This window comes from Salvelinus sp. IW2-2015, linkage group LG3, assembly GCF_002910315.2.
Source record: "Salvelinus sp. IW2-2015 linkage group LG3, ASM291031v2, whole genome shotgun sequence".
Classification (NCBI taxonomy): Eukaryota; Metazoa; Chordata; class Actinopteri; order Salmoniformes; family Salmonidae; genus Salvelinus; species Salvelinus sp. IW2-2015.
In genome coordinates this window covers 695127-721876 of record NC_036840.1, presented here as the reverse complement: position 1 = coordinate 721876, position 26750 = coordinate 695127, and the positions used below count along the sequence as shown (strand labels likewise).

The 26750-nt window shown below is 41.3% G+C and overlaps 1 gene segment (V, D, J or C); it reads left to right on the top strand.

Annotated features, from left to right (window-relative positions):
- Positions 1 to 24439: 24439 nt before the first annotated feature.
- On the top strand, positions 24440 to 26458 carry LOC111955591 (Ig kappa-b4 chain C region-like). The segment is given in 2 exon segments: positions 24440 to 24941; positions 25859 to 26458. Coding segments are annotated over 2 exon segments (402 nt in total).
- The last annotated feature ends 292 nt before the right edge of the window (positions 26459 to 26750 follow it).

Sequence of the window (26750 nt, the reverse complement as noted above, 5' to 3'; positions counted from 1 at the left end):
AGTTATTGACCTCACAATAATCCAGATTCAAGTCATTGACATTGTGCTGAAACTTGAAGCAGCAGTCACAATAGTCAGACAGCTCATGGTGCTGAAAGTAGGAAAATTCAAGTAGGCATAATTAATTTCAATGTCTTCATTTCAATTAGTCTTTACTAACAACAAGAGGGCTTTGTGTTGATGCCTATTTCTTCCTATTTAAGAAATAAGATGTAGGGCTATCCGTTTGACCAGTGAAATTAGGCTATAGGCTGCAATATCCATAGATTTGTCGGTCAAAGTCAATTGACTTTGCTTGGGAAGTAATCCAATTCTGTCACTATCAATTGATTAAACTATGAACATTCTGTACATTAGAAGATGTTTAAACTCAGACAGCTTTTAGGGAAACATTTGTAACCTTCCTTCATTGAGTTAAGCCATGGAAGAACAGTAGCCAGCAGTTAAAGCTTACATTTTGCTACGTCGGAAGACCTACTCAGTCTGGGATGGAAAGGCCAACTTTTGAAAGTACCGTACTCAGATTCCTAATGTCACGTTCCTGACCTGTTTTCTCTTATTTTTGTATGTGTTTAGATGGTCAGGGCGTGAGTTGGGGTGGGCATTCTATGTTATGTGTTTCTATGTTGGTTTAAATGGGTTGCCTGATATGGTTCTCAATTAGAGGCAGGTGTTTGACATTTCCTCTGATTGAGAACCATATTAAGGTAGGATGTTCTCACTGTTTGTTTGTGGGTGATTGTCTTCCGTGTCTGTGTTTGTCGCGCCACACGGGACTGTTTCGGTTTGTGTAGTCTATTCCTGTTCGCGTTTCTGCGTGTTTATGTAAGTTCTCAAGTTCAGGTCTGTCTACGTCGTTTTGTTGTTTTGTAATATTCTCAAGTGTATTTCATTTTCGTCTTTGTTTAATAAATATTCATTATGTCAGAATACCTCGATGCGTATTGGTCCGATCCCTGCTTCTCCTCTTCAGACGAAGAGGAGGAGAGCAACCGTTACACCTAATTACATCTCAGATTGAATTATTTGCATTACAGGGACAGTTTTGTTGCAAACAAGATGTGATTTGGCATAGAGAAACATAATAAGATGCACACATAAGAATATCTCTCTGTCATTTTATAGTCTGTAATTTTGGTAATTTGTATGGTATTAAAAAAACATTCTGCTAATATGTAAAATGATGTAGAATTGCATGCAATTTTTATAAAAGGCAAATTTTTCTCTGACCTGCAAATACCATGCAATGCTTTTATTATAAAGATCTTTCCCCCCCTACTCTTGTCCACAACCTTCTGGCCTTCAGCCCTGTGCGTTATCAACATTCCTGCGTTGCCATGGAGGCCTGATGCTTACAGGGCGAAGAGCACTTTATAAAACTGCACATCTAAAGCTCTGGTCTGTTCAAGAAACGAGGGTAAACGGTAGGCATATTCCCTGCCATCCACTTTATGTTTTAATTATTATTTTGGGTAAAGGGGAGGGTCACTTGTTTCATTTTCAAGCGTTCAGTGAGGGCCATCCATTTTCGTTTTAGAGACGTCCAATTTTCTCCATGTAAGCATAACTTTCCCTCCCTAACACAAGATGATAATAATAAAATTTTCGCAGATTAACAGGTGAGGTCTAGCAACATGTAGTAGATCATAGTCCTTGTTCAGTTTTTGACCCAGTTGACTTCTAGACTTTTACAGACAGTGAGCTAATGCTATTGAATATTTGATTTATATCTTGGACTCTTACCAATGTGATGATCACACCTGCATTAAGCTACATTTGTTTGAAAAGTTGTCCACATAACATTAAAAGTATCACATCTTCACAATAGTCATAGAGTCTTCTCTACCTCCAATCGCCTGGGAAAAGAGTGAACATCTGGTGACAGTGCTGCTCTATTCTGGGACAAGCAGAACCACCCAGCCCTGTGTATGTAAATCTCAGTTTCACTCCCACAGCATCCAGTCTACCAGTTGACCAGTTTCACTGTCTGAAATACCCTGGACTGGGCCAGATGTGAGGGAGTGACTGGTTTTAGTCTCTGTAGTGGATTCAGGGAGGGAGACATAACAGATATGCCACCATGTAATTAATGACAGATAAAATGGAAATTATACCTTATGTAAACTCAGCAAAAAAAGAAACGTCCCTTTTTCAGGACCCTGACTTTCAAAGATAATTCGTAAAAATGCAAATATCTTCATTGTAAAGGGTTTAAACACTGTTTCCCATGCTTGTTCAATTAAACATAAACAATTAATGAACATGCACCTGTGGAACGGTCGTTAAGATACTAACAGCTTACAGACGGTAGGCAATTAAAGTCACAGTTATGAAAACTTAGGACACTAAAAAGCCTTTCTACTAACTCTGAAAAACACCAAAAGAAAGATGCTTAGGGTCCCTGCTCATCTGCGTGAACGTGCCTTAGGCATGCTGCAAATAGGCATGAGGATGTGGCCAGGGAAATAAATTGCAATGTCCGTACTGTGAGACGCCTAAGACAGCGCTACAGGGACACAGGACGGACAGCTGATTGTCCTCGCAATCGATTTGGAGTTGGAGGGTCCGTCATGGTCTGGGGCGGTGTGTCACAGCATCATCGGACTGAGCTTGTTCTCATTGCAGGCAATCTCAACTCTGTGCGTTACAGGGAAGACATCCTCCTCCCTCATGTGGTACCCTTACTGCAGGCTCATCCTGACATGATCCTCCAGCATGACAATGCCACGAGCCATACTGCTCATTCTGTGCGTGATTTCCTGCAAGACAGGAATGTCAGTGTTCTGTCCCGGCCAGCAAAGAGCCCGGATCTCAATCCCATTGAGCACGTCTGGGATCTGTTGAATCGGAGGGTGAGGGCTAGGGCCATTACCCCCAGAAATGTCCGGGAACTTGCAGGTGCCTTGGTGGAAGAGTGGGGTAAGATCTCACAGCAGAACTGGCAAATCTGGTGCAGCATGAGGAGGAGATGCACTGCAGTACTTAATGCAGCTGGTGGCCACACCAGATACTGACTGTTACTTTTGATTTTGACCCGCCCTTTGATCAGGGACACATTATTCCTTTTATTTTAGTCACATGTCTGTGGAACTTGTTCAGTTTATGTCTCAGTTGTTGAATCTTGTTATGTTCATACAAATATTTACACATGTTAAGTTTGCTGAAAATAAATGCATTTGACAGTGAGAGCAAGTTTCTTTTTTTGCTGAGTTTAGATACTGGATGTAGTGTAAATGTGTCTTATGTTTGAGCCCAGCATGATATCTCATTCACAGATCTAACAGTCAGTATCCCGCTCATGAAAATAGTTAATATAATATCCATTTGAATCAGACATTTGGTTGAGGTTCATATGAGGACTTGTTTTGGGGGGCTGAAATTATTGTAACTTTGAAGTAATGTTGAGGTCATAGCACCTTTTGTTTTACTTCTGTACATCTTGCTTTGCATATGGACAGGAATTGTGTTTCAAAACGTCAAAAACTTGTATATATTCCAAAAGGCCATGACAAAAACTATAAGTCATAACCATGATGATGATGATGAGGATGGTCATGTGATCTGAATAATTGATTTCTATTTATGTCACATGTCACAGTTGACCTCCTCTAGTGACCAGTGTTCCATGTCACTGTCTCGTCCCCCTCAGCACCTGCAGTAGGTCCCAGCTGTAGCAGTACAGTCACTGTGCAGTCTGACTGAGGGAGGTTTTTGTACGACTTTGTATCACTGTGTGAACACTCCACCACTGTGGTAACTCTGACAGTAATAATCTCCTGCATCTTCAGCCTGGACTTCACTGATGGTCAGAGTGAAGTCACTATGAGAGCCACTGCCACTGAATCTAGATGGAGTCCCAGACTGAAGTGTTGTAGCATAGTAAATAAGGAGTTTAGGAGCTCCGCCAGGTTTCTGTTGGTACCAGGCCATACAGGTGTAATCCCCAGTACACTGATCTGCTACATTTGAACTGGTTTTACAGTTTATAATAACTGGCAGTCCTTGGCGAACAGTTTTCACTGCAGGAGTCTGAGTCACAGTGACCTGTCCTCTGGATTCTGAAACAGAGACATTTAAGAATATTGTATTTCAAACATGTTTTTGTCTGAATTTTAATTAGTCTCATTCTGTCAAAGTTAATATTTAGATTACATACTTCGATAACAAAGTTAATTTTGGAGCATTAAATTCAAAAATCATACCCTGAATTAAGAAAGTCAGTATCCACACAAAGCTCATGATGAAAGTCATCATTGAAGTTCTGTTGTCATGAAGGACAGCTCTCAGTCATGAAGTGTTAAACTCACAGGACTATAAACACTACCAGAGCACTGAAGCATGTGCTGTCTATGCAAATAGTCTTATACTGTATGTAAATAGTCTTCCTGGACAGTCAGACTTTATTACTAAATATTGTGTGATGTAGAAACATGATAGCTATGTAATAATTGACATGGTTTTTGATTTAAGTGCTCTAAGTGCTTTAATTACAGACATCTACAAATTAAGCATATTGTTATTACTGTGTCATTAGACCAGATGGTATCTGCTTTATGTCTCCCTCCAGTGGTCAGGCTCAGTAACTGCAGTCTGTGTGTGGACTGTGTGAAGCTGCTGACTGACTCCTATCTGAAGGGGAGATCTCCAGAGATCTGACGTCTCCAGTCTCCTGCTTCACCTGCTGCTCTCTGGAACTACCACAGTGGTGTGAGGGAGGATGTATGGGTAATGTTTAGGGGCTTTAATRTATCTGTTTGAATCATGTTGAYTAAWTTCTAGCTATTCAAAACACAAGTCATCTTTAGGGGTTTGGATCATTGCACATCATCTCTAATCCAGATTGGTTGATGGTTTTCCTTGAGTTACTCAACAGAGTCAACATGTAGTTAATGTTCAGGAGAAACATTTAGTGATCAGTTCTGATGTAAGGTCTTCTAGACACAGCTCTAGTTTCACTCTATTGTTGTTCATCTCTACTACACACTGTGTCATTGTACTGGATCATTTCCTCCCCTCAGCACCTGCAGTAGGTCCCAGCTGTAGCAGTACAGTCACTGTGCAGTCTGACTGAGGGAGGTTTTAGTACRGCTCTGTATKACTGKGTGAACWCTGGAYCACTGTGTTCACTCTGACAGTAGTAATCTCCTGCATCTTCAGCCTGGACTCCACTGATGGTCAGAGTGAAGTCACTCCCAGATCCACTGCCACTGAATCTAGATGGAGTCCCAGACTGAAGTCTGTTTGAAGAGTACATCAGGAGTTTAGGAGCTCCTCCAGGTTTCTGTTGGTACCAGGCCATACAGTAATAATACCCAGTACAACCAAAAGATACAGTCACACTGGTTTTGCAGTTTATAATAACTGTCTGTTCTGGGAGAACAGTTTTCATTGTAGGAGTCTGAGTCACAGTGACCATTTAAGAATGTTTTGAAATGTGTTTGTTTTATTTACATTTTCATGAATCTCAATCTGTCGAGGCAATTTAGATTTAATATTTTGATAAGAAAAATCATTTGCAGATCATGATATTCAATAGTCTTACCCTGAATTAAAAACATCAATATCCACAAGAAGCTCATGGTAAAAGTCATCGTTGAAGTTCTGTTGTCATGAAGGACAGCTCTCAGTCATGAAGTGTTAAACTCACAGGGCTATAAGCACTCCCAGAGCACTGAAGCATGTGCTGCTAATGCAAATAGTCTTCCTGGTAAGGACCCACATTCATAACTGTTTAATATGACACAAATTATACAGATACAGATTATGTTATTAAATTATATTATCATATTTTAAATACCTCATTATGTAAATCAGTGATCCAAGATTGCCGTTCTTTACTCAGATTTACTCAGAACCCAGGACTATTAGTCCCTATTGTATTATACTAGTACCTCAGTACTATAGGGTGGTATTGAGAGTGCTCTGCGTATGAGGGTTCTCAATATTGTGTGAAGGAGGTTTTAGTACGGAGACTTCACCAGAACAATGTTATGAGATGTTATCATCTTCTCCAGAAAAACATTTTTTTTTAGACAATATCTTTTTAGAGATTTTTGTGGACAGATCGGTGGATTGGTAGAGGGCAGAGTCACCGAAGTGAGAGAATTGTTCACATACCACCATGTTTATTTGGCAATAAAACCATAAGCATTCTAACATGTGATTAAAAAGACCACATTTTGATATACTGTATTGAATAACACCTCATAGTTCTGTTGAGATTTTGCAACGACTATTTATGTAATATAAGCAACACTTTGTATTGCATTCATAGTAAATGTTAACACTGACATGGTTTGAAGGTGAAATTCATCTGTAGTTCTGAAATGTATTTTGAGGTCATTTTGGGCTTGTATATCAGAGTCGATTTGACATAAATTTATATGAAGATTTCATGTCAGATTTAAAATTGTGAATATTAAATGATACTGTATCTAGACTATATGAAAGTGCTTTTTTGTCTTGGACTAGTCTTCATCTGTGTCCAGGAAACCCCCTCCCAGTGTTCTGTTGCTCTTGATGTGCTGAACTGTAGAGCATGAATGTAACATACGTTTATCTCCACTCCTCTCCTAATGTTATAGAGTAGTAGCTGACCCTCTCCCCCCGTCCTCTGAACAGCTCTCCGGGGGCTCGGCCACACTGGCCTGCCTGCTGAGTGACTACTCCCCTCAGGGGGCGATGGTGAGCTGGGAGGTAGACGGGCGGAGGTAAAGGAGGGGGTCCTGACCACCACAGAGGAAGAAAAGGGCGGCCGCCGCAGCAGCAGCACCCTGACCCTGAGCAAGGCACGCTGGGAAGAGGGAGAGGTGTACACCTGCAGGGACGCCCAGGACAACACCAGTGATTCGGCCGCCTTCCGCAGAAGTCACTGTAGTGTCTAGAAGCCATTGCTGGAGGCTAGAGAGTCCCCACATTGTGTTTGTATTTTAGTGTTTATGTAACGTTGGTCATATTCCTCCTCCTCGAACGAGGAGGAGCATGGATCGGACCAACACGCAGCGAGGTATGAAGACATAATGAATTTAATTGAACAGACGAACACTGACACGAAATACACTTGAATAAACTATAAAACAACAAACGACGTTAAACGACGCTGAAACATGAGAACTACATAAAAACGAAGAACGCACGAACAGGAAAAACGAATGAGACATACCGTGTGGTGCAACAAAACACAGACACAGCGACAACCACCCACAAACAAACAGTGAGAACAGCTACCTTAATATGGTTCTCAATCAGAGGAAACGTCAACACCTGCCTCTAATTGAGAACCATATCAGGCAACACATTTAACCCAACATAGAAAACATAACATAGAATGCCCACCCAACTCACGCCTGACCAACTAACACATACAAAACATGAGAAACAGGTCAGAGACGTGACAGTTTAGAGCTGAATGTTACAGTATAATAGTGAATAATATCAGAAGTGCTGTGTGATTAACTATTTTGAGATTAAGTTGTACATGTCTTCTTGCCTATGAGTTTAAATAAAGCTTGTTTTGATTTAAATATAACCCAGGAGTTGATTTTAAGTAGGATTCCAGTGATCACTATCACATGAATAGGGCGGCACATTTCATACTAATTTATATCAATCAGCTCCTTTCATAATTTAGCATTGTAGTTTACGCTACTCTCATGTTTTCAAACAGAATTAAAAGGGCATCAATTAAAAAGATCTTCTCTACTCCAACCCCCTGGGAACAGAGTGAACATCTGGTGACGTGCTGCTCTATTCTGGGACAAGCAGAACCACCCAGCCTTGTCTATGTAAATCTCAGTTTCACTCCCGCAGCATCCAGTCTAGCAGATGAACAGTTTCACTGCTGAAATACCCTGGACTGGGCCAGATGTGAGGGAGTGACTGGTTTTAACCTCTGTAGTGGATTCAGATGGGAGACATAACAGATATGCCATAATGTAGTTAATGACAGACACATTTGTTTAATATTTCATGTAGTATGTGTATAATAGTTGGATAGTATACATGTGTTTAATGGTTGAGTCCAGCATCAGGTCTCATTCACAGGTCTAGCAGTCAGTAACCTACTAAGGACAAAAAGTTAATATTTTGCTGTAGATATTTTGCTGTCCATTTTAAATCAGACATTTGGTTGAGGTTCATATGAGGACTTGTTATGGGGGGCTGAAGTGATTATAACTTTGAAATAATGAAGAGGTCATAACACTTTTTGTTTGGTTTCTCATGTGGACTGGTAATAGCTCCCATTTGACCTGTGTACCTACATTGTCCAGCAGACAAATGAACACTATCGTCTAACACATGACTGTATCTTGTTGACTGTACCTAAGGCCTGTACAGAGCTGGGGGAAAAAAGTGTTTGAGTTCTCTGGCCCTTCCACTTGAAGGAGCTTCAAAGGGACATGAAACTGCAGGAGCTAGTCTCTATGACTGACTACTGTAGCTAGGGTAAGAACTATGGGACAATGAAGTGGGGGACTGTCAATGGTTTGACCCCTAAATGCACCACATCTCCCCAAATAATTATTGCCTTCTCAATGTGTACATTTATGGTTTTAAACTGTAGTGCTTTGCATTTTATATTGTAATTGTGTGTAAAACTTTGTGTGCCACTATTTGGCCAGGTCTCTCTTGTGAAATATATGTTTAATCTCAATGAGACTGACCTGGGAAAATAGGTCAATAAATACATAAACCTTTTTTTCCAAAATATCAAACTTGTTTAAGTGAACTTTCAGGTCATCACAAATATAATTAGTTACAACCATGATAATGATGATGATGGGGAACATGTGATCTGAATGATGCTTTCTACCTTATTCAATGTTTCCTCGACTGATCAGTGTTCCATGTTACTGACTCTTCCCCCTCAGCACCTGCAGTAGGTCCCAGCTGTAGCAGCACAGTCACTGTGCAGTCTGACTGAGGGAGGTTTCTGTACGGCTCGGTATCATGTGTGAACACCCAGACACTGTTGGGGTAGTGTAAACTCTGACAGTAGTAATCTCCTGCATCTTCAGCCTGGACTCTACTGATGGTCAGAGTGAAGTCAGTCCCAGATCCACTACCACTGAATCTAGATGGAGTCCCAGTGAACTTGTTGTTTATCAGATAAATGAGGAGTTTAGGAGCTTCTCCGGGTCTCTGTAGGTACCAGTGAAGGTAAGTACTGTATATACCACTGCTGAGTTTACAGCCAATTTTGACTGTTCCCAGTGCCAACAGCTTTCACTGCAGGTGTCTGAGTCAGAGTGTACTGTCCTCTGGATTCTGAATATGAATAGTGAGTGAAACAAACAAAACGCTTTTTAATATCTTAATTATGCAATTAATACATTTACCCTGAGATAAGCATGATTACTTACTCAATTATCATTACTTAGATATTCATCATTTTATACCTTGTATGTAGAAAGCAAGTGTCCAGATGAATATGGTGATAAAAGTCATGGTTGTTGTGGGTTCTGTTGTCATGAAGGACAGCTCTCAGTCATGAAGTGGTAAACTCACAGGGATATAAATACTACCAGAGCACTGAAGCATGTGCTGTCTATGCAAAGTGTCCAATCTATGCAACAGGGGTGTATTCATTTCTGCCTGTTCTCGTTTTGCTCTGTTTTCTTCTGTTTGTTTCTTTTTTTTACAAAAAAAACAGGAACGTGACCACTACAATACCGATGTCCAAGCAGGACAAAATTGGGATATAAAGAATAGTTAAACGGACAATAATAAAATATATAAAAAATAATAACATAAAACCAAACAATAAGAGAAAACAACAACATAAAGAAAAAGTAGAATAAAACTATATCACAGTTACACCACATTAGAAATGGACTTCATTTACATCCATTATGACCTCTAAAGCCCATTAAACGAGCAATAAAGTATTCGTTTGGTTCTTAAGCGGTAAACGGTTTTCAGTAACCTAACGGAACCAAACAGAATCAAACAGTAGCAAAAGAAAAAAACAGGAGGGACCTAGCAGAATTTGTCCAATAAAAACTCACGTATTTGTTTCAAATCTTTATGCAATGCAAAAACGTTTGCTACAGTGCACAACTACATACATACCCCCAGACTGTCTTAGTCCCACAGAGCCATTGTAATTGAAGAGATTTGTGTGAAGCAAGGAGCAATTTTTAAGCGGTGGGGCTGATTGCCCAGCCAATCATGGCCTTGATTGGTAAACAAGCCTCAGCTGGACTCAATTCAAGGCTGGAAAGGCRCTGGAAGGTTTGAGCAGGGCGTTGCAGGAGAGAGGTTTTATGTTGACTGCACCACAGGTCATTTCAGGACAGTGTTTCCCAAACCTCTCTTCAAGTCTCCCCAGACAGTACACTTACAGTATTCGATGTGTTCCAGAATTAGCACAGCTGATTCAAATGGTCACCTATTTAGCAAGCCCCTCATTAGATAAATCCTCTGGAATAATTGTGGAATAAAATCAAATATGTGGACTTCCTCAAGTACTTAAGGAGAGGTTTGGGAAACACTGTTTTAGGGATTAGGTGTTATAATCATGTTATACCATCTCAATAAATATAGTAGATTTTGACAGAGGGATCTTACAGAGACTGGAGGTTTTATTCTGAAATGTTGTGAGACATTACTATTGAACATATATGGATTCCTTTCAACATATTGTGTGACATGTTGAAGCAATGTTTGCATTTGAACTCTTTCAGGTTGGCCATAACAAAATGGGAGGAATATTTATGTGTCATGACGTTGCCCTGTTGGCGGGAGGTTTATGACCCCCCCCCATAAATACCTTTCCCCCTTTTTCTCTCCACTCTACAGAATGGACTCTTGGAAAGCTTTTTCGTTAACATAGAGAGTGTATTTGCAACATCAAAAGGTTGGGGAAAATAACAATCTTTATGTAATCCAACCAGTTGAAAGTGTCCGTTGGTACTTAAAGAATATGATGTCAGATCAGTTGTCGTCGGAGACATTATTACTGATGATAGGACGACATAAACGGTATCTTTGGAAGTCTACACATTCTAGTTATCAGATTCACATGGAATTGTTGTGCAAATTAAATGTTTAAATATGAAACTATTTGTGAAAAGATTAAATGTAATTTTAGCTTCTAAATGAGAGAATTGTTTTCATGAGTGAACATTACTTACTCAGTGGCCCTGCCCAAGTGAACAGGCATTGGTTGCGAACTATGAAACACGCCCTTCTCTCCCCCACTACAAAAGCCCATTGGCGAAAGTCAACCTCTTATGTTCCCCTTGACTGCTGTCCATACGTTTAGAAGGGCTAATATCAACTACAGAACAAAGACAACCTCAGAGTGAGCTCTGGTTGTGAATGGTTGAACGACTACAACCTAACGAAATTAACATTGTGTTCCCGATGACGTGAGGACTGAAGTCCATACGCTTTAAAGGGTGAATTTCAACGTGGAGGTGACGATCGCCACGCTGGAAGGATGAATATGACTACACCAGCCAAAATATAGCATGAGCTTATAGTATGGCTAATTGGTATGAACTCTCATTCACTAAAGAAGTGATACATCCTAGACGTCGAGTTATCAGCAGCAGCTGTGGACGTGCGTGGCCTTGGAAGGGATGGAGAATCTCTTCGGAACGACTGGGTGCTACATCGTATCTGTCGTACCACCAGACAACAGGGTACTACAACGTACACGTTCTACCACCAGACGACAGGGCACTACAACATATCCGTTCTACCATGTTCTTCAAAGGACAGGGATGATCTCTGCTGGGCAACCCAGCCTTCCATCTTCGACCAATCTATCGAAGCACAGCTCAGAGTAAATATATTTCTTGCATTTCCTTTTCCGAATGGACGGTTATTTAGAATGCATAACATTATGTACTTACGATAGCATAGCTTCATAAGGTCCGATAGAGACCCAATCCTTTTGTTCCTCAGTCTTCCCATCTTTATTCAAACCCAACCCCCTTTCTTTGTGTAACCAGCCGTCATATCGGTTTCGCCCCCCTGGGGACGTTTTATTTTATGACATAATTAGTAATCAATGTATGATCCATCCTGTGCATATGTAATTCTGTGTGCTTATTTAGGTATTTAGTAAATAAATAATTAAACCAGATTTTGTATTTGTAACAACTTCCGCCGGAGTCGGTCCCTCTCCTTGTTCGAGCGGATCTCGGCGGTCAACGTCACCGGCCTTCTAGCCATCGCATATATTTAGCTCAGTGTATTTTAGTTCCATTGGAGGCTACTCAGAGGAGGAAGGGGAGGACCATCCTCCTCAGTGAATTTCAAAAAATAAAAATAGTGAAACATTTAAAAGTTAACCTTTTTAGATAAAACTATACAAAATCTATGCACATGTCACATTGTTTTTATAAAAACACATTGTTTTGCAATGAAGGTCTACAGTAGCCTCAACAGCACTCTGTAGGGTAGCACCATGGTGTAGCCGGAGGACAGCAAACTTCCGTCTTCGTCGGGTACATTGACTTCAGTACAAAACCTAAGAGGTTCGTGGTTCTCACCCCTTTCCATAGACTTACACAGTAATTATGACAACTTCCGGAGGACATCCTCCAACCTATCAGAGGTCTTGCAGCATGAACTGTCATGTTGTCCACCCAATCAGAGGATCAGAGAATGAATCTAGTACTGAAAGCATAAGCTACAGCTAGCTAGCACTGCAGTGCATAACATATGGTGAGTAGTTGACACAAAGAGAGAGAAAAACATAAGTTTAAAAGTTTTGAACAAATTCATTTATTAAAAAATGAAGGAGGAGCAGGAGAGAGAGACGTATATTTCATAGTTTTTTCCACTTCCACTTACTTAGCTAGCTAGCAAATGCAACTAATCCTACTCAAACACCCGGCTCAAACAGAGGGATGCTATGTTAGCTAGCTGGCTATGACTGCCAGTCAGGGAAGAGAGAGTGTTGGCTGATGTGGCTACCCTTTATAGCCTGCAGGCCCAGGTGGCCAAATAAGCACAAACCTGAAACAAAAACAAAACAGAAACAACCCAAAAACAAAAAACAAATGCCTTATTGCGCCATTCATTATTATTTAAAAAAACACCCAGCTATACCCCCTGACCCACCTCTGCCCGCCAGGCTGCCCCTCCCTCTCCCACCTCAGCAACCTCAGATCCTAAGGAGCACTTTAAGAGTGAGAGAAAAAGAGACAGAACCGGGGAAGCAAGAGGGAGACAGAAGAGCACAGGCAAGTTATCCAAAACAATGACAAAAACTACGGCATTGAGGCACAGGACAAGGCATCGGCAAGGACATTTTCTTTGCCCTTAATAAGACGAATGTCCAAATTGTAGACCTGCAAAAACAGATCCCACCTCATAAGCCTCTGATTTGGGTTCTACAAACCAAAAGGCATAACTGTATAAGAATACAGTCCAGAAGTTGTGATGAAAGCAGAAATCTCCATTGCTCTAGGAGACAAGGGGACGTGGCAGTACCCTTTTAGAAGATCAAACTTGCTCACAAATTTTGCAGAACCCACTTGATCAACACAATCCTCCATACGAGGAAGAGGAAAGGAATCAGGCTACGTAATGTTGTTAACTTTACGATAGTCTGTGCATGGCCTAAAAGATGCACCAGGCTTCTTGGCTAACAGATAAGGTGAAGCCCAACTGGAACAAGAATGTTCAGCAATATCGTTATCCAACATGTACTTGACTTCCGCATCTAAGTGCCAGCACTTGTCAGGAGAACACGATAGAAGCACTGTCTTATTGGCTGAGCAGCTCCAACATCAACATCATGCTCAATGAGATGAGTATGAGAGAGCGTATCAGAAAACAGCACAGGATAACTGTCAATACGTTTACCGCAATAGAGCACGCAAATTCCAAGTGGTGGAAAAAGTACTCAGTTGTTATACTTGAGTAAAAGTAAAGATACATCAATAGAAAATGACTCAAGTAAAAGTGAAAGTCGGCCAGTAAAATACTTCTTGAGTAAAAGTCTAAAAGTATTTTGTTTAAAATATACTTAAGTATCAAAGGTAAATGGAATTGCTCAAATTTACTTAAGTATCAGAAGCAAAAGTATAAATAATTTCAAAATCTTTATATTAAGCGAACCAGACGGAACAATTTTTTTTTCTTTTTTCATAGACAGATAGCCAGGGGTAAACTCCAACACTCAGACAGAATTTACAAACGAAGCATTTGTGTTTAATGAGTCTGCCATATCAGAGGCAGTAGGGATGATCAGGGGAAATGTATGGAGTAAAAAGTATATTATTTTCTTTATGAATATAGTGAAGTAAAAGTCAAAGTTGGCAAATATAAATAGATAGTAAAAATATAAATAGTAACATTAAAGTACAGATTTTCCCCCAAAACGACTTATGTAGTACTTTAAAGTATTTTTACACCACTGTAAATTCCCCAAAGTTCTGAAATTTTAAATGGCCTTGAAAAACACCATCATCAGGAGCTGAACTCTCCTCCTCATACAACGTATGAGGTGAAAAGGACTCTAGGGCAACTGAGAATGCAGAAAGGACAGAGCCAACTCTAAGTGAACTATCACCTAACAGGAGTTGATGCCGATGAACGAGAGTAGTAAGGTTTCAACAAATTCACATGAAAAAGTTGGGTGGCCTTCCTGCGCTTAGGAGTTGCAATCAGACAGTTCTGTTCAGACACTTTGCGCACCTCCGTGAAAGGACCATTGAACTTAACCTGCAAAGGAGAACCTACAAATAGGTAAAAGAGATAAAACCTGGTCACCAGAGCTAAATTGTCTACGCTCAGACCGACGGTCATAAATATGTTTAATCTTTACTTGTGTACTTTCCAGTTTCTCTTTTCCCATTTCACCAGCAGAGCACAGTCTATTACGAACACCATTGACATAATCAAGTACATTTAGTGGTTGCTCTACTGTTCCCCAGCTGTCCTGCAACACAGCCAGAGGGCCACGCACTGCATGTCCAAAAAACGGATAATTTGGACTAAATCCTCTACTGTCCCGGACAACTTCTCTAGCTGCCAACAGTAACCATGGCAAACCAACACTAGAACTCTTCCAAGTCAAGGTACAGTGCCTTCGGGAAAGTATTCAGAGCCCTTGACTTTTTCCACATTTTGTGACGTTACAGATTAAATCGTTTTTTCTTCTTCATCAATCTACACACAATACCCTATAATGACAAAGAAAAAACAGTTTACATTTTTTTATTGCACCTTCAGCGGCGGTTACAGCCTCAAGTCTTCTTGGGTATGACGCTACAAGCTTGGCACACCATTATTTTGGGAGTTTCTTCCATTCTTCTCAGCAGATCCTCTCAAGCTCTGTCAGGTTGGATGGGGAGCGTTGCTGCACAGCTATTTTCAGGTCTCTCCAGAGATGTTCCATTGGGTTCAAGTCCAGAATCTGGCTGAGCCACTCAAGGACATTAAGAGACTTGTCCCGAAGCCACTCCTACATTGGTTGTGTACTTAGGGTTTTTGTCCTGTTGGAAGGTGAACCTTCACCCCAGTCTGAGGTCCTGAGCACTCTGGAGCAGGTTGTCATCAAGGATTTGCCTCGATCCTGATTAGTCTCCTAGTCCCTGCTGCTGAAAAACATCCCCACAGCATAATGCTGCCACCAACATGCTTCACCGTAGGATGGTGCCAGGTTTTCTCCAGATGTGACGTTTGGCATCAGGCTAAAGGGTTCAATCTTGGTTTCATCAGAGTAGAGAATCTTGTTTCTCATGGTCTGAGAGTCTTTAGGAGCCTTTTGGCAAACTCCAAGCGGGCTGTCATGTGCCTTTTTCTGAGGAGTGGCTTCCGTCTGGCCGCTCTACCATAAAGGCCTAATTGGTAGAGTGCTGCAGAGATGGTTGTCCTTCTGGAAGGTTATCCCATCTCCACAGAGGAACTCTAGGGCTCTGTCAGTATGACCATCGGCTTCAGTTTGCCCGGGCAACCAGCTCTAGGAAGAGTCTTGGTGGTTCCAAACTTTTCCATTTAAGAATGATGGAGGTCACTGTGTTCTTGGGGAACTTCAATGCTGCAGACATTTTTTGGTACCCTCGACACAATCCTGTCTCTGAGTTCTACGGACAGTTCCATCTACCTCATGGCTTGGTTTTTGCTTGGCATGCACTGTCAACTGTTGGACCTTATATAGACAAGTGTGTGCCTTTCCAAATCATGCCCAGTCACTTGAATTTACCACAGGTAGACTCTAGTCAAGTTTTAGAAACATCTCAATGATGATCAATGGAAACAGGATGCACCTGAGCTCAATTTCGAGTCTCATAGCAAAGGGTCTGAATACTTATGTAAATAAGGTATTTCTGTTTTTAGATTTAAATAAATTAGAAACAATTTCTAAAAACCTGTTTTCACTTCTTCATTATGGGGTATTGTGTGTAGATTGCTGAGGAAATGGTTTTATTTAATCCATTTTAGAACAAGGCTGTAACATAACTAAATGTGGAAAATGTCAAGGGGTCTGAATACTTTCCAAATGCACTGTAAGCTTTTAGTTTGACTAATGTATTGCCACTGGGGCCTGCTGGTGTAACTGCTAAACTGCTTACTGACTGTACACTGTGCTGCATGATTGTAGCGGGTTTACTAACGCGTTAGTTATATTAGCTATGTTGACTATGACGTTACTTTAGCTAATATGGTGAGCTAGCTGCGGTTATGATATGAAGGTTTAGCTAGGAAAGTTTTTTTCGCCTGGTCACAGACAGCTGATGTGTTGAACACTGAAGTCCACAAGTGAAGGGAAAATGTGAGAGGAGGAGAGCGCATAGATCCGAGAATAAATACAACGAGCTGTTTGGAATCATAAAACACGGGACGAGATGTTAAAACTGTCCATTGTGCCAATAGATGGTATGCACTCACATGAGATTTGCCGTGATGTTGACAGAGTGGCATGGGAGGTTTATTTCTTAGACTGGGTTAAGATGTCAATTTTGGGACACATCCTCAGTAGTGTGCCTTCGAATCAGTGGGTGTTTCGGCCTTTAATCACTAAACACCCTCATCAAAGGTGGCCAGCTAAAGGGTGATCAAGCCTTAGCTTGTGTCCCATGCCCAATTAAGATTTCCCACGGGACTATGCAAGGCAGGGGCGTCCTCTTCCCTGAGCCAGCCCTACAGCTGACCGCATACCTCATATGCCCTCCTCAAGTTGGAGGGATCTGAATTGGGTTCTCAGGTGGGGTGGGGGGTCATGAAGTTATAGCCCAGCAAGGGTCCTTCCGTTTGATCCAGATCCACTGGCTGCCTCTTTCAGCTGCTTGAGAAACTGCTCTGACGGTCTGCCGCAGAGCCTGTCCATGGATTCCAAGTTCTTTCAGCAACCTGATGGTGGAAGAAGCCACGAATCCTCTGCATCCCACTTCAACTGGCCAGCCTTTTGCATTCCAGCCACGCTGAGTTGCGTCTGCTGCCAACTCTGTGTAACGCAGTTTCTTACGCTCGTAGGCCTCTTCAACAGAGTTTTCCCACGGGACTGTGAGCTCTATGATGTACACAGCCTTTCGTGAAGGGGACCAGAGTACCATATCTGGCCTAAGGTTGGTAGAAGCAATCTCAGGTGGAAAGATTAGTTGCTGGCCAATATCGACAAGCATCTTCCAGTCCCGGGCCATGCCTAGGTGTCCAGTTTCTGGCTTTGTAGGAGGATGCTTGGGCCTTTTCTGTCCCTCTCGGATGAATGTTGTTGTTTTGACGGGATTGCTTGTTTTTGGAGGTAATGAATTGGTTGCACTCCTCTTGGTCTCAAGTGCTGCAGCCAGGCTCTTGAGGACCTGATTGTGCCTCCAGGTGTAGCGGCCTTGTGAGAGGCTGGTCTTGCAACCTGTCATTATATGCCTGAGAGTCGCTGGAGCTGGGCAGAGGGGGCAGGTCGGGTCCTCGCCATACCATTGATGTAGGTTTTTTGGTGATGGAAGCACATCATAAACAGCTCTTATGATGAAGCTGATGTTGCTTGCCTCCATTTGCCAAAGCTCACTCCAGTTGATCTTTCTCCTCTCCAGGCCTTCCCACCGCGTCCATTGCCCTTGTTTAGCAAGAGTATGTGGCTACAAAAGGGAACTGTTTGCATGTGATCAGGGGTGTATTCATTCCGCCGATTCTGTTGAAAAACACTTCTTAAACGGAAGGAAACGGAGCGAAACGTGAATAAACATACATGAATTTGTGCAATAGAAACTATTGTTTGCTGTCACGCCTGCTCCCGCTCTTCCTCCCCCTGGCACTCGAGGGCGCCAGGATCCCCAGCATTACACACTCAAGCCACCATCAGTACGCACACCTGCCTTCCCTCCGTCACGCACATCAGCGATCATTGGACTCACATGGACTCAATTACTCGTGTCATTACCTTCCCTATATCTGTCTGTTCCCAAGCTCTGTTCCCTGCTTCGGGATTGATTGTCTCATGTCCGTGTTCCGACGATGTTCCTGTCTTGCTTCCTTGTCTGTTTCCTAATAAATGTCTCCCCGTACCTGCTTCTCCTGTCCGGCGTCAGTCCTTACAGTTTGCCAGAGGCGGGACCAAGTCATTGTTTTACAAGTCACAAATAAGTCTCAAGTCTTAGTACTCAAGTCCCTAGTCAAGACAGGCAAGTCCGAGTCAAGTCTCAAGTCAAGACCGTCAAATATCAAGTCAAGTCTCAAGTCCTAAACGTTGAGTTTCGAATCCTAAACAAGTCATAATTATTTTTTATTTTTTAATTTTATTTCACCTTTATTTAACCAGGTAAGCTAGTTGAGAACAAGTTCTCATTTACAACTGCGACCTGGCCAAGATAAAGCAAAGCAGTGTGATACAGACAACAACACAGAGTTAGACATGGAATGAACAAGCGTACAGTCAACACAATAGGAAAAAAAGAGAGTCTATATACAGTGTGTGCAAATGGCTGTGATAGATGTGATAGATGAAGTGATAGATGAACAGATGATGATGAGCAGATGATGGTGTGTAAGTAGCGATACCGGTGTGCAAAAGAGCAGCAAAGTAAATAAAAACAATATGGGGATGAGGTAGGTAGATTGGGTGGGCTATTTACAGATGGACTATGTAAAGCTGCAGCTATCGGTTAGCTGCTCAGATAGCTGATGCTTAAAGTTAGTGAAGGAAATGTTAGTCTCCAGCTTCAGCGATTTTTGCAATTCGTTCCAATCACTGGCAGCAGAGAACTGGAAGGAAAGGCGGCCAAATCAGGTGTTGGCGTTGGGGATGATCAGTGAGATATACCTGCTGGAACGTGTGCTACGGGTGGGTGTTGTTATCGTGACCAGTGAGCTGAGATAAGGCAGAGCTTTACCTAGCATAGACTTGTAGATGACCTGGAGCCAGTGGGTCTGGCGACGAATATGTAGCGAGGGCCAGCCGACTGGAGCATACAGGTCGCAGTGGTGGGTGGTATATGGCGCTTTGGTAACAAAATGGATGGCACTGTGATGGACTGCATCCAATTTGCTGAGTAGAGTATTGGAAGCTATTTTATAGATGACATCGCCGAAGTCGAGGATCGGTAGGATAGTCAGTTTTACAAGGGTAAGTTTGGCGACGTGAGTGAAGGAGGCTTTGTTGTGAAATAGAAAGCCGATTCTAGATTTGATTTTGTATTGGAGATGTTTGATATGAGTCTGGAAGGAGAGTTTACAGTCTAGCCAGACACCTAGGTATTTGTAATGTCCACATATTCTAGGTCAGAACCGTACAGAGTAGTGATGCTAGTCGGGCGGGCGGGTGCAGGCAGCGAACGGTTGAAAAGCATGCATTTGGTTTTGCTAGCGTTTAAGAGCAGTTGGAGGCCACGGAAGGAGTGTTGTATGGCATTGAACCTCGTTTGGAGGTTAGTTAACACAGTGTCCAAAGAAGGGCCAGATGTATACAGAATGGTGTCGTCTGAATAGAGGTGGATCAGGGAATCACCAGTAGAAAGAGCGACATCGTTGATATATACAGAGAAAAGAGTCGGCCCGAGAATTTAACCCTGTGGTACCCCCATAGAGACTGCCAGAGGTCCGTACATCAGGCCCTCCGATTTGACACACTGAACTCTATCTGCGAAGTAGTTGGTGAACCAGGCGAGGCAGTCATTTGAGAAACCAAGGCTATTGAGTTTGCCAATAAGAATACGGTGATTGACAGAGTCGAAATCCTTGGCCAGGTCGATGAAGACGGCTGCACAGTACTGTCTCTTATCGATGGCGGTTATGATATCCCCCTTTGAAGAGGGGGATGACCTCGGCAGCTTTCCAATCTTTAGGGATCTCGGACGAAATGGACAGAGAGGTTGAACAGACTGGTGATAGGGGTTGCAACAATGGCGGCGGATAATTTTTGAAATAGAGGGTCCAGATTGTCTAGCCCAGCTGATTTGTACAGGTCCAGGTTTTGCAGCTCTTTCAGAACATCTGCGATCTGGATTTGGGTGAAGGAGAAGCTGGGGAGGCTCGGCAAGTAGCTGCGAGGGGTGCGGAGCTGTTGGCCGGGGTTGGGGTAGCCAGGAGGAAAGCATGGCCAGCCGTAGAGAAATGCTTATTGAAATTTTTGATTATCATGGATTTATTGGTGGTGACCGTGTCACCTAGCCTCAGTGCAGTGGGCAGCTGGGAGGAGGTGCTCTTGTTCTCCATGGACTTTACAGTGTCTCAAAACATTTTGGAGTTAGAGCTACAGGATGCAAATTTCTGTTTGAAAAAGCTAGCCTTTTGCTTTCCTGACTGACTGTGTGTATTGGTTACTGACTTCCCTGAACAGTTGCATATCGCAGGGACTATTCGATGCTATTGCAGTCCGCCACAGGATGTTTTTGTAATGGTCAAGGCAGTCAGGTCTGGAGTGAACCAAGGGCTATATCTGTTCTTAGTTATACATTTTTTGAAAGGGGCATGCTTATTTAAGACTATCGAGGATCGATAATCGATCACCATCGAGGCGCAATCGGGCGATGTAGGCTTGTCCACAATCGCCCAATTTTAACACACACACACACACTCTCTGTGTGGTTACAGTAGGCTAACGTATGCCAATGGTTTTAGGAACAGCAGTAAAATCAGGCAGGATTTAGGCTACCAACTGCCTAGCCAGTTGTAGCTCAATCTTGGGTGCAATGATCACGTTCCCGCACTGACTGACTGTGTGGAGGCTCATTGATTTAACGTTATGTTAGCCTACATGATACACTATTAAAGTAATAAAATATATAGCTGTCGGCTATATTAGCCACGACTTATCGTTCTTTGTGCAGCTTCAAATTGTCGCGCCTCCGTCTGTTAGTTTCTTCCCTCATGTTTTGCAAGTTGCAATCCGTTTAATATTGATACATCGTTGTCTTTATATCCGAAAATAATAATTTTACGTATCATCTTTCCAAGGGCTCCATCTGAATTCACCTTCCGACGTTCCTCTGCATTGCCACACACAACTTTTTCTCAGCTGGCACAATTTCATTGGCTGCTGTCCGATTCAAACTGTAATCCATTAAATGAAGAGTTGATGCGCTGCACACTTTTTCTAATGGCATTATTTTTAATATTTGGGCTTGGGGAGGGTATCAAGTCAGGTCGAGTCAAAAGGCTCAAGAGTCCATGTCAAGTCACGATTCATTGGTGTTAAAGTCAAAGTCGAGTTGCAAGTCATCATATTTGTGACTCGAGTCTGACTCGAGTCCAAGTCATGTGACTCGAGTCCACACCTCTGCAGTTTGCAACTGTTGGACTAATGATTACACCATAGGTTAGCTAGATGCAGGCAAGAGGGTGCAAGGCGGTATTGAATGTGTCACTGTCTGTCCATGTGTCACTGTCAGTCACCACAAACCTTTCTCTCGAGCTACGTTGAATTAATAGGCCAGGTTGTAGGAACCTCATGATGGGCATAGGGAAAATGCAAGTAATATTTAGTAGCATAAACCAATCTATGTGAAACTGGGTGAATGTAATATCAATGACAGTCATCCAATATGCTGTAATAGAGATAAGGCCATGCTCATAAAAAAAAGAATCATCCTCCCTCATCTTAAATGGCACCGACCGCCACTGTTTAGTTCAGTCAGTGGTCCATGTCACTGTCTCTTCCCCTTGGCTGAACATCTGGTGACAGTGCTGCTCTATTCTGGGACAAGCAGAACCACCCAGCCCTGTCTATGTAAATCTCAGTTTCACTCCTACAGTTCCCAGTCTACCAGTTAACCAGTTTCCCTCCCTGAAATACCCTGGACTGGGACTGATGTGAGGGAGGTGACTGATGTTAACCTCTATGGTGGATTCAGGGAGGGACACATAAMAGATAAGGCACCAAGTAATTAATGACAGATAAAAAAAAGATTATACTTCACGATGATAGTGTGTAGTGTATGTCTCCACGTAAATGTGTCTCATGTTTGAGCCCAGCATCATGTCTCATTCACAGATCTAACAGCTCATGAAAAGGGTTAATACATGCTAGATGATCACATCAATAACTGGTGGTGAAGTGCATGTAGGGATTTGGTTTGAGGGGCTGATGATGATTTAACATCACTTTTCTTTTACTTCTGTAGATCTTACTCTGCATATGGACTGGTAATGTGTTTCAAAACGTCTAATAACTTTCATACACACTTTCAGTTCATTACCAATATAACAAGATACAACCATGGTGATGATATTAATGGCGATGATGATGAGGACGATAATGAGGACGTTGGAGAACGTGTGATTTGTATCATGCGTTCTAACCATATTCAAAGTTGACCTGATCAGTGTTCAATGTCATTGTCTCTTACTGCAGTAGGTCCAACCTGTAGCAGTACAGTCACTGTGCAGTCTGACTGAGGGAGGTTTTTGTACGGCTCTGTATCACTGTGTGAACTCTCCACTACTGTGGTAACTCTGACAGTAGTAATCTCCTGCATCTTCAGTCTGGACACTGATGGTCAGAGTGAAGTCACTACGAGTTCCACTGCCACTGAATCTCGATGGAGTCCCAGACTGAAGTGTTGTAGCACGGTAAATAAGGAGTTTAGGAGCTCCTCCAGGTTTCTGGTGGTACCAGGCTAAAAAGTCATTGTTGTGAACATTACTGCTGGTTTTACAGTTCAGAGAGACTGTCTGTTCTGGGACAACAGCTTTCACTGCCGGAGTCTGTGTCACAACGTACTGTCCTCTGGATTCTGAAAAATATAGTAAAAACATTTATAAGAATGAAATGTTACATATAGTAATGAATAGTTCTGAATATAAATATTAACGTTGATATACTGTACATGTAAACACTGTAGATTTAATTAATTTGCAATAATACATTCTGAAAATGTTAACCTTCTATGTAGAAAACAAGTGTCCAGATGAAGATGGTGATAAAAGTCATGGTTGCTGTGGGTTCTGTTGTCATGAAGGACAGCTCTCAGTCACGAAGTGTTAAACTCACAGGGATATAAATGCTCTTAGAGCAGCGGAGCAGATGCATTATGCAAATTAATGTTTCAAATCTATTTCAGTTTCCAAGTAGGCTCCCATTAGAATATATTTTGTCCTGCATGAGCTTTCCTTTATAACAACTAGGTGGTGCTTATATTTGTCCTATTTCACGCATGTGTGAATTAAAAATGTTTATTTTTTTATATCCCAACTCCCCCTGAGACAGCCTCGGAGAGTGGGGTCACAGCCAAGATCTGCCATTATCAACTGCGACCCTGGAGCAATTAAGGTTAAGTGCCTTGCTAAAGGGAACATCGACAGATGTTTCACCGTGTCGGCCTGGGGATTTGAACTAGCAACCTTTCGGTTACTAGCCCAACACTGTAACCGCTAGCTGCATGTCACCCCTTTAATAACATCAAACAGCAACTTTTTACTAAGATAACTAATGTATGGCAACTTTTATGTCACACCACAATTATATTTTGATTCTGATGATGATCAGATATAATGAACTGTCTGTTCACTCATGCTTGGTCTCTGATGTAAGTTCCTCTAATCAGTTAGTGAACACTTCTCTAAACTAAAGCTGGTAGGATTCCTCTGGTAGTGTTGTCTGTCCTCTGTGACTTTACCACCACTGTTAAATCTGAGATCAACATGTTTAATAAAGGAATATACAACATGATCACTATCACTACTGCTGCTGTTGTCTTTTATATGGACAATATGGAGGAATACTAGCAACACTGATCTGATGCTGGACTGTACCTCCAGACTAGGAGAACACCTGATACACAGAGGAAGGAAAACAATACTAATATCTGGATTTAAGACACAATTCATATTTTTATTACCTAGAAACAGCTAATATGAAGTGTTTGTTCTACCTGGAAGATGTTAAAGTGTATTTGTGTTGATTATGATTCTGTATGAGTGATCTTCACTGTAACAACTGCAACATCACAGCACAGAGAGGTTTTTGTACCAGCAGTAATAGGGATTGTATCACTGTGGTGGACTTTTGGTAGCGGCACCAGACTTGATGTTGGAAGTAAGTAAACAAAAAAAATCTACATTTTATTCACCTTTTGATGTTGTGTTTCAAGTTCTCCATTATTTTTGCCTCAATATTGAGGATAATTTTTTTTTTTTTTAGATTTCAAAAACAATACACAAGGCCTACACGTACTATGGCCAATTTGAATACAAAAGTTATTTCATCTAATCAAATTTGACCAATATTTTCTAAAGATTAAAGTGATTAGCCTGCATCTTAGATTAGTTGTATGAATAAACATACTGCACCTTGTAGGAAATATATAGTAAACAGTAGGTTTCTGCTCAATGTTAAGGAAAACGAAATAAAAAACACTTTATTTAAAATTGAATAGATTAAATAATTTCTGAAATGTATTCATACTATAGCTGAGTTAATTATTTGAACCACAGTCTAAAGAAATTAAGAGTGCCAAACATGCAGGAGGTTTTTGTACGAGCAGCAATAGTGATTTTATCACTGTGGTACACTTTTGGTAGCGGCACCAGACTTGATGTTGGAAGTAAGTAAAAAGCTCTTTAATATTTCTTTCAGATCATTTTTGGGGGGATTTTTTTTGTGAAACTCCATCTCTATGAAAATGTTGCTTTTTTACATATTTACTTCCGAAAAAAATATATTTTTTCTATTACTTTTGACTAAACCTTCTTTCAAATAAAATGTTATTTAAGTAAAATGTTCAAATGTAGGTGTTAAGTTAAATGTGTGGTTTGATCGATTGCAGAGGATAGTTCTAGTATGATAACTATTTAATAATATGGATATAGTTGTTGCATTGTGTATTACTGTTTGTGTGCGATTTTTTATTTATATTTGTATTATCTTTAACTCAAATATTTTTGGTTAAATGTAGCTTTTGACAGAGCCTTCTTTCAAATAAATATTTATTGAATCAAAATGATAAATTGTAGGTTTATTTGTATGTCTGATTTGTATAATTGCAGAATATCACTCCTAATTCTGGTATAATAACTAATAGTATTGTATATAGTATTCATCATTGTTGCATTGTGTTCATGGTAGACTTCATTGTTAGTGTGAAGACAAAGGGTCTCAGTTATGGTTGTAACTGACTTCATAATCCAACATGGATGATATGTGATGAAAATACTATGAATATGAGCAGGCTGTTCTGATCAAATCCATTCCTGAACAATATCTGTATAACATGTATAACTGACACCGTATGACTAGTAACTCTAGTTATTTAAACACTTTCTACTTGTTTGGTTCATAAATCTGCTTTATATCATATTACTTTAGTGTTTCTCCACATCTTTTAAACAATCCAACTTCTACATTAATATTTAGATGGCATTTCCAATTCACTTTATTTTGTTGTGTCCTTTGCTGAAGGTAATCTCTTACTGTAGCTGTACTTGATGTAGTTACTTAGTTGATGTGTTCTGTTTGTTCCAGGTAACAGTGCCCCCACCCTCACCGTCCTGCCCCCCTCTAGTGAGGAGCTGTCCAGTACAACAACAGCCACACTGACGTGTCTGGCCAACAAGGGTTTCCCCTCAGACTGGACCTTGAGCTGGAAAGTGGACGGGACCAGCAAGAACCAGAAGACCAGTCTCGGGGTCCTGGAGAAGGACGGTCTGTACAGCTGGAGCAGCACCCTGACTCTCACTGGCCAGGAGTGGACCAAGGCAGGAGAGGTGACCTGTGAAGCCCAGCAGAAATCCCAGACTCCAGTCACCAAGACCTTGAGGAAGGCTGACTGTTCTGGGTAGGACCCCTCAGTCACACACCCCTGTGGAGAGAGGCTGCTGGTTCCTCTGCTTTGACTCTGTTCTGAGATCAGATGTTCTCTGTCTTTTGATCACTGACATGTAGACTAACAGGGGGCTTTGCTTGAGTTCATGTATCAATCCTCTCTGTAGACTGAGATTGTGTCAGTGTTAAATTTGATGAGTTCTGTTCTGAGTTCTGTTTTATTACTATTAGATACTGTAGGAATGATTGCTTTGATGCTTTGATGAATAGATGAAAATAAATATTTCCCTTTGGAACACATATTTCTGTTGTCTTTTTAAATAATTAAACTACAGTCTTAAATGTTGTTGAATGGTATTGACATATATTAATAAAGCCTGATTCACAGTTTCTTTGAAAACTATCAGACCAAAATGTCACTGCTTAGTTATTTATGTTCTCACTTGAAACCACATCATCTTCAACCAGCAAATCAAATCAAATCAAATGTTACTAGTCACATGCGCCGAATACAACAGATGTAGAACTTACAGAGAAATGCTTACTTACGAGAGCCCTAACCAACAACACAGTTAAAAAAAAATATGGATAA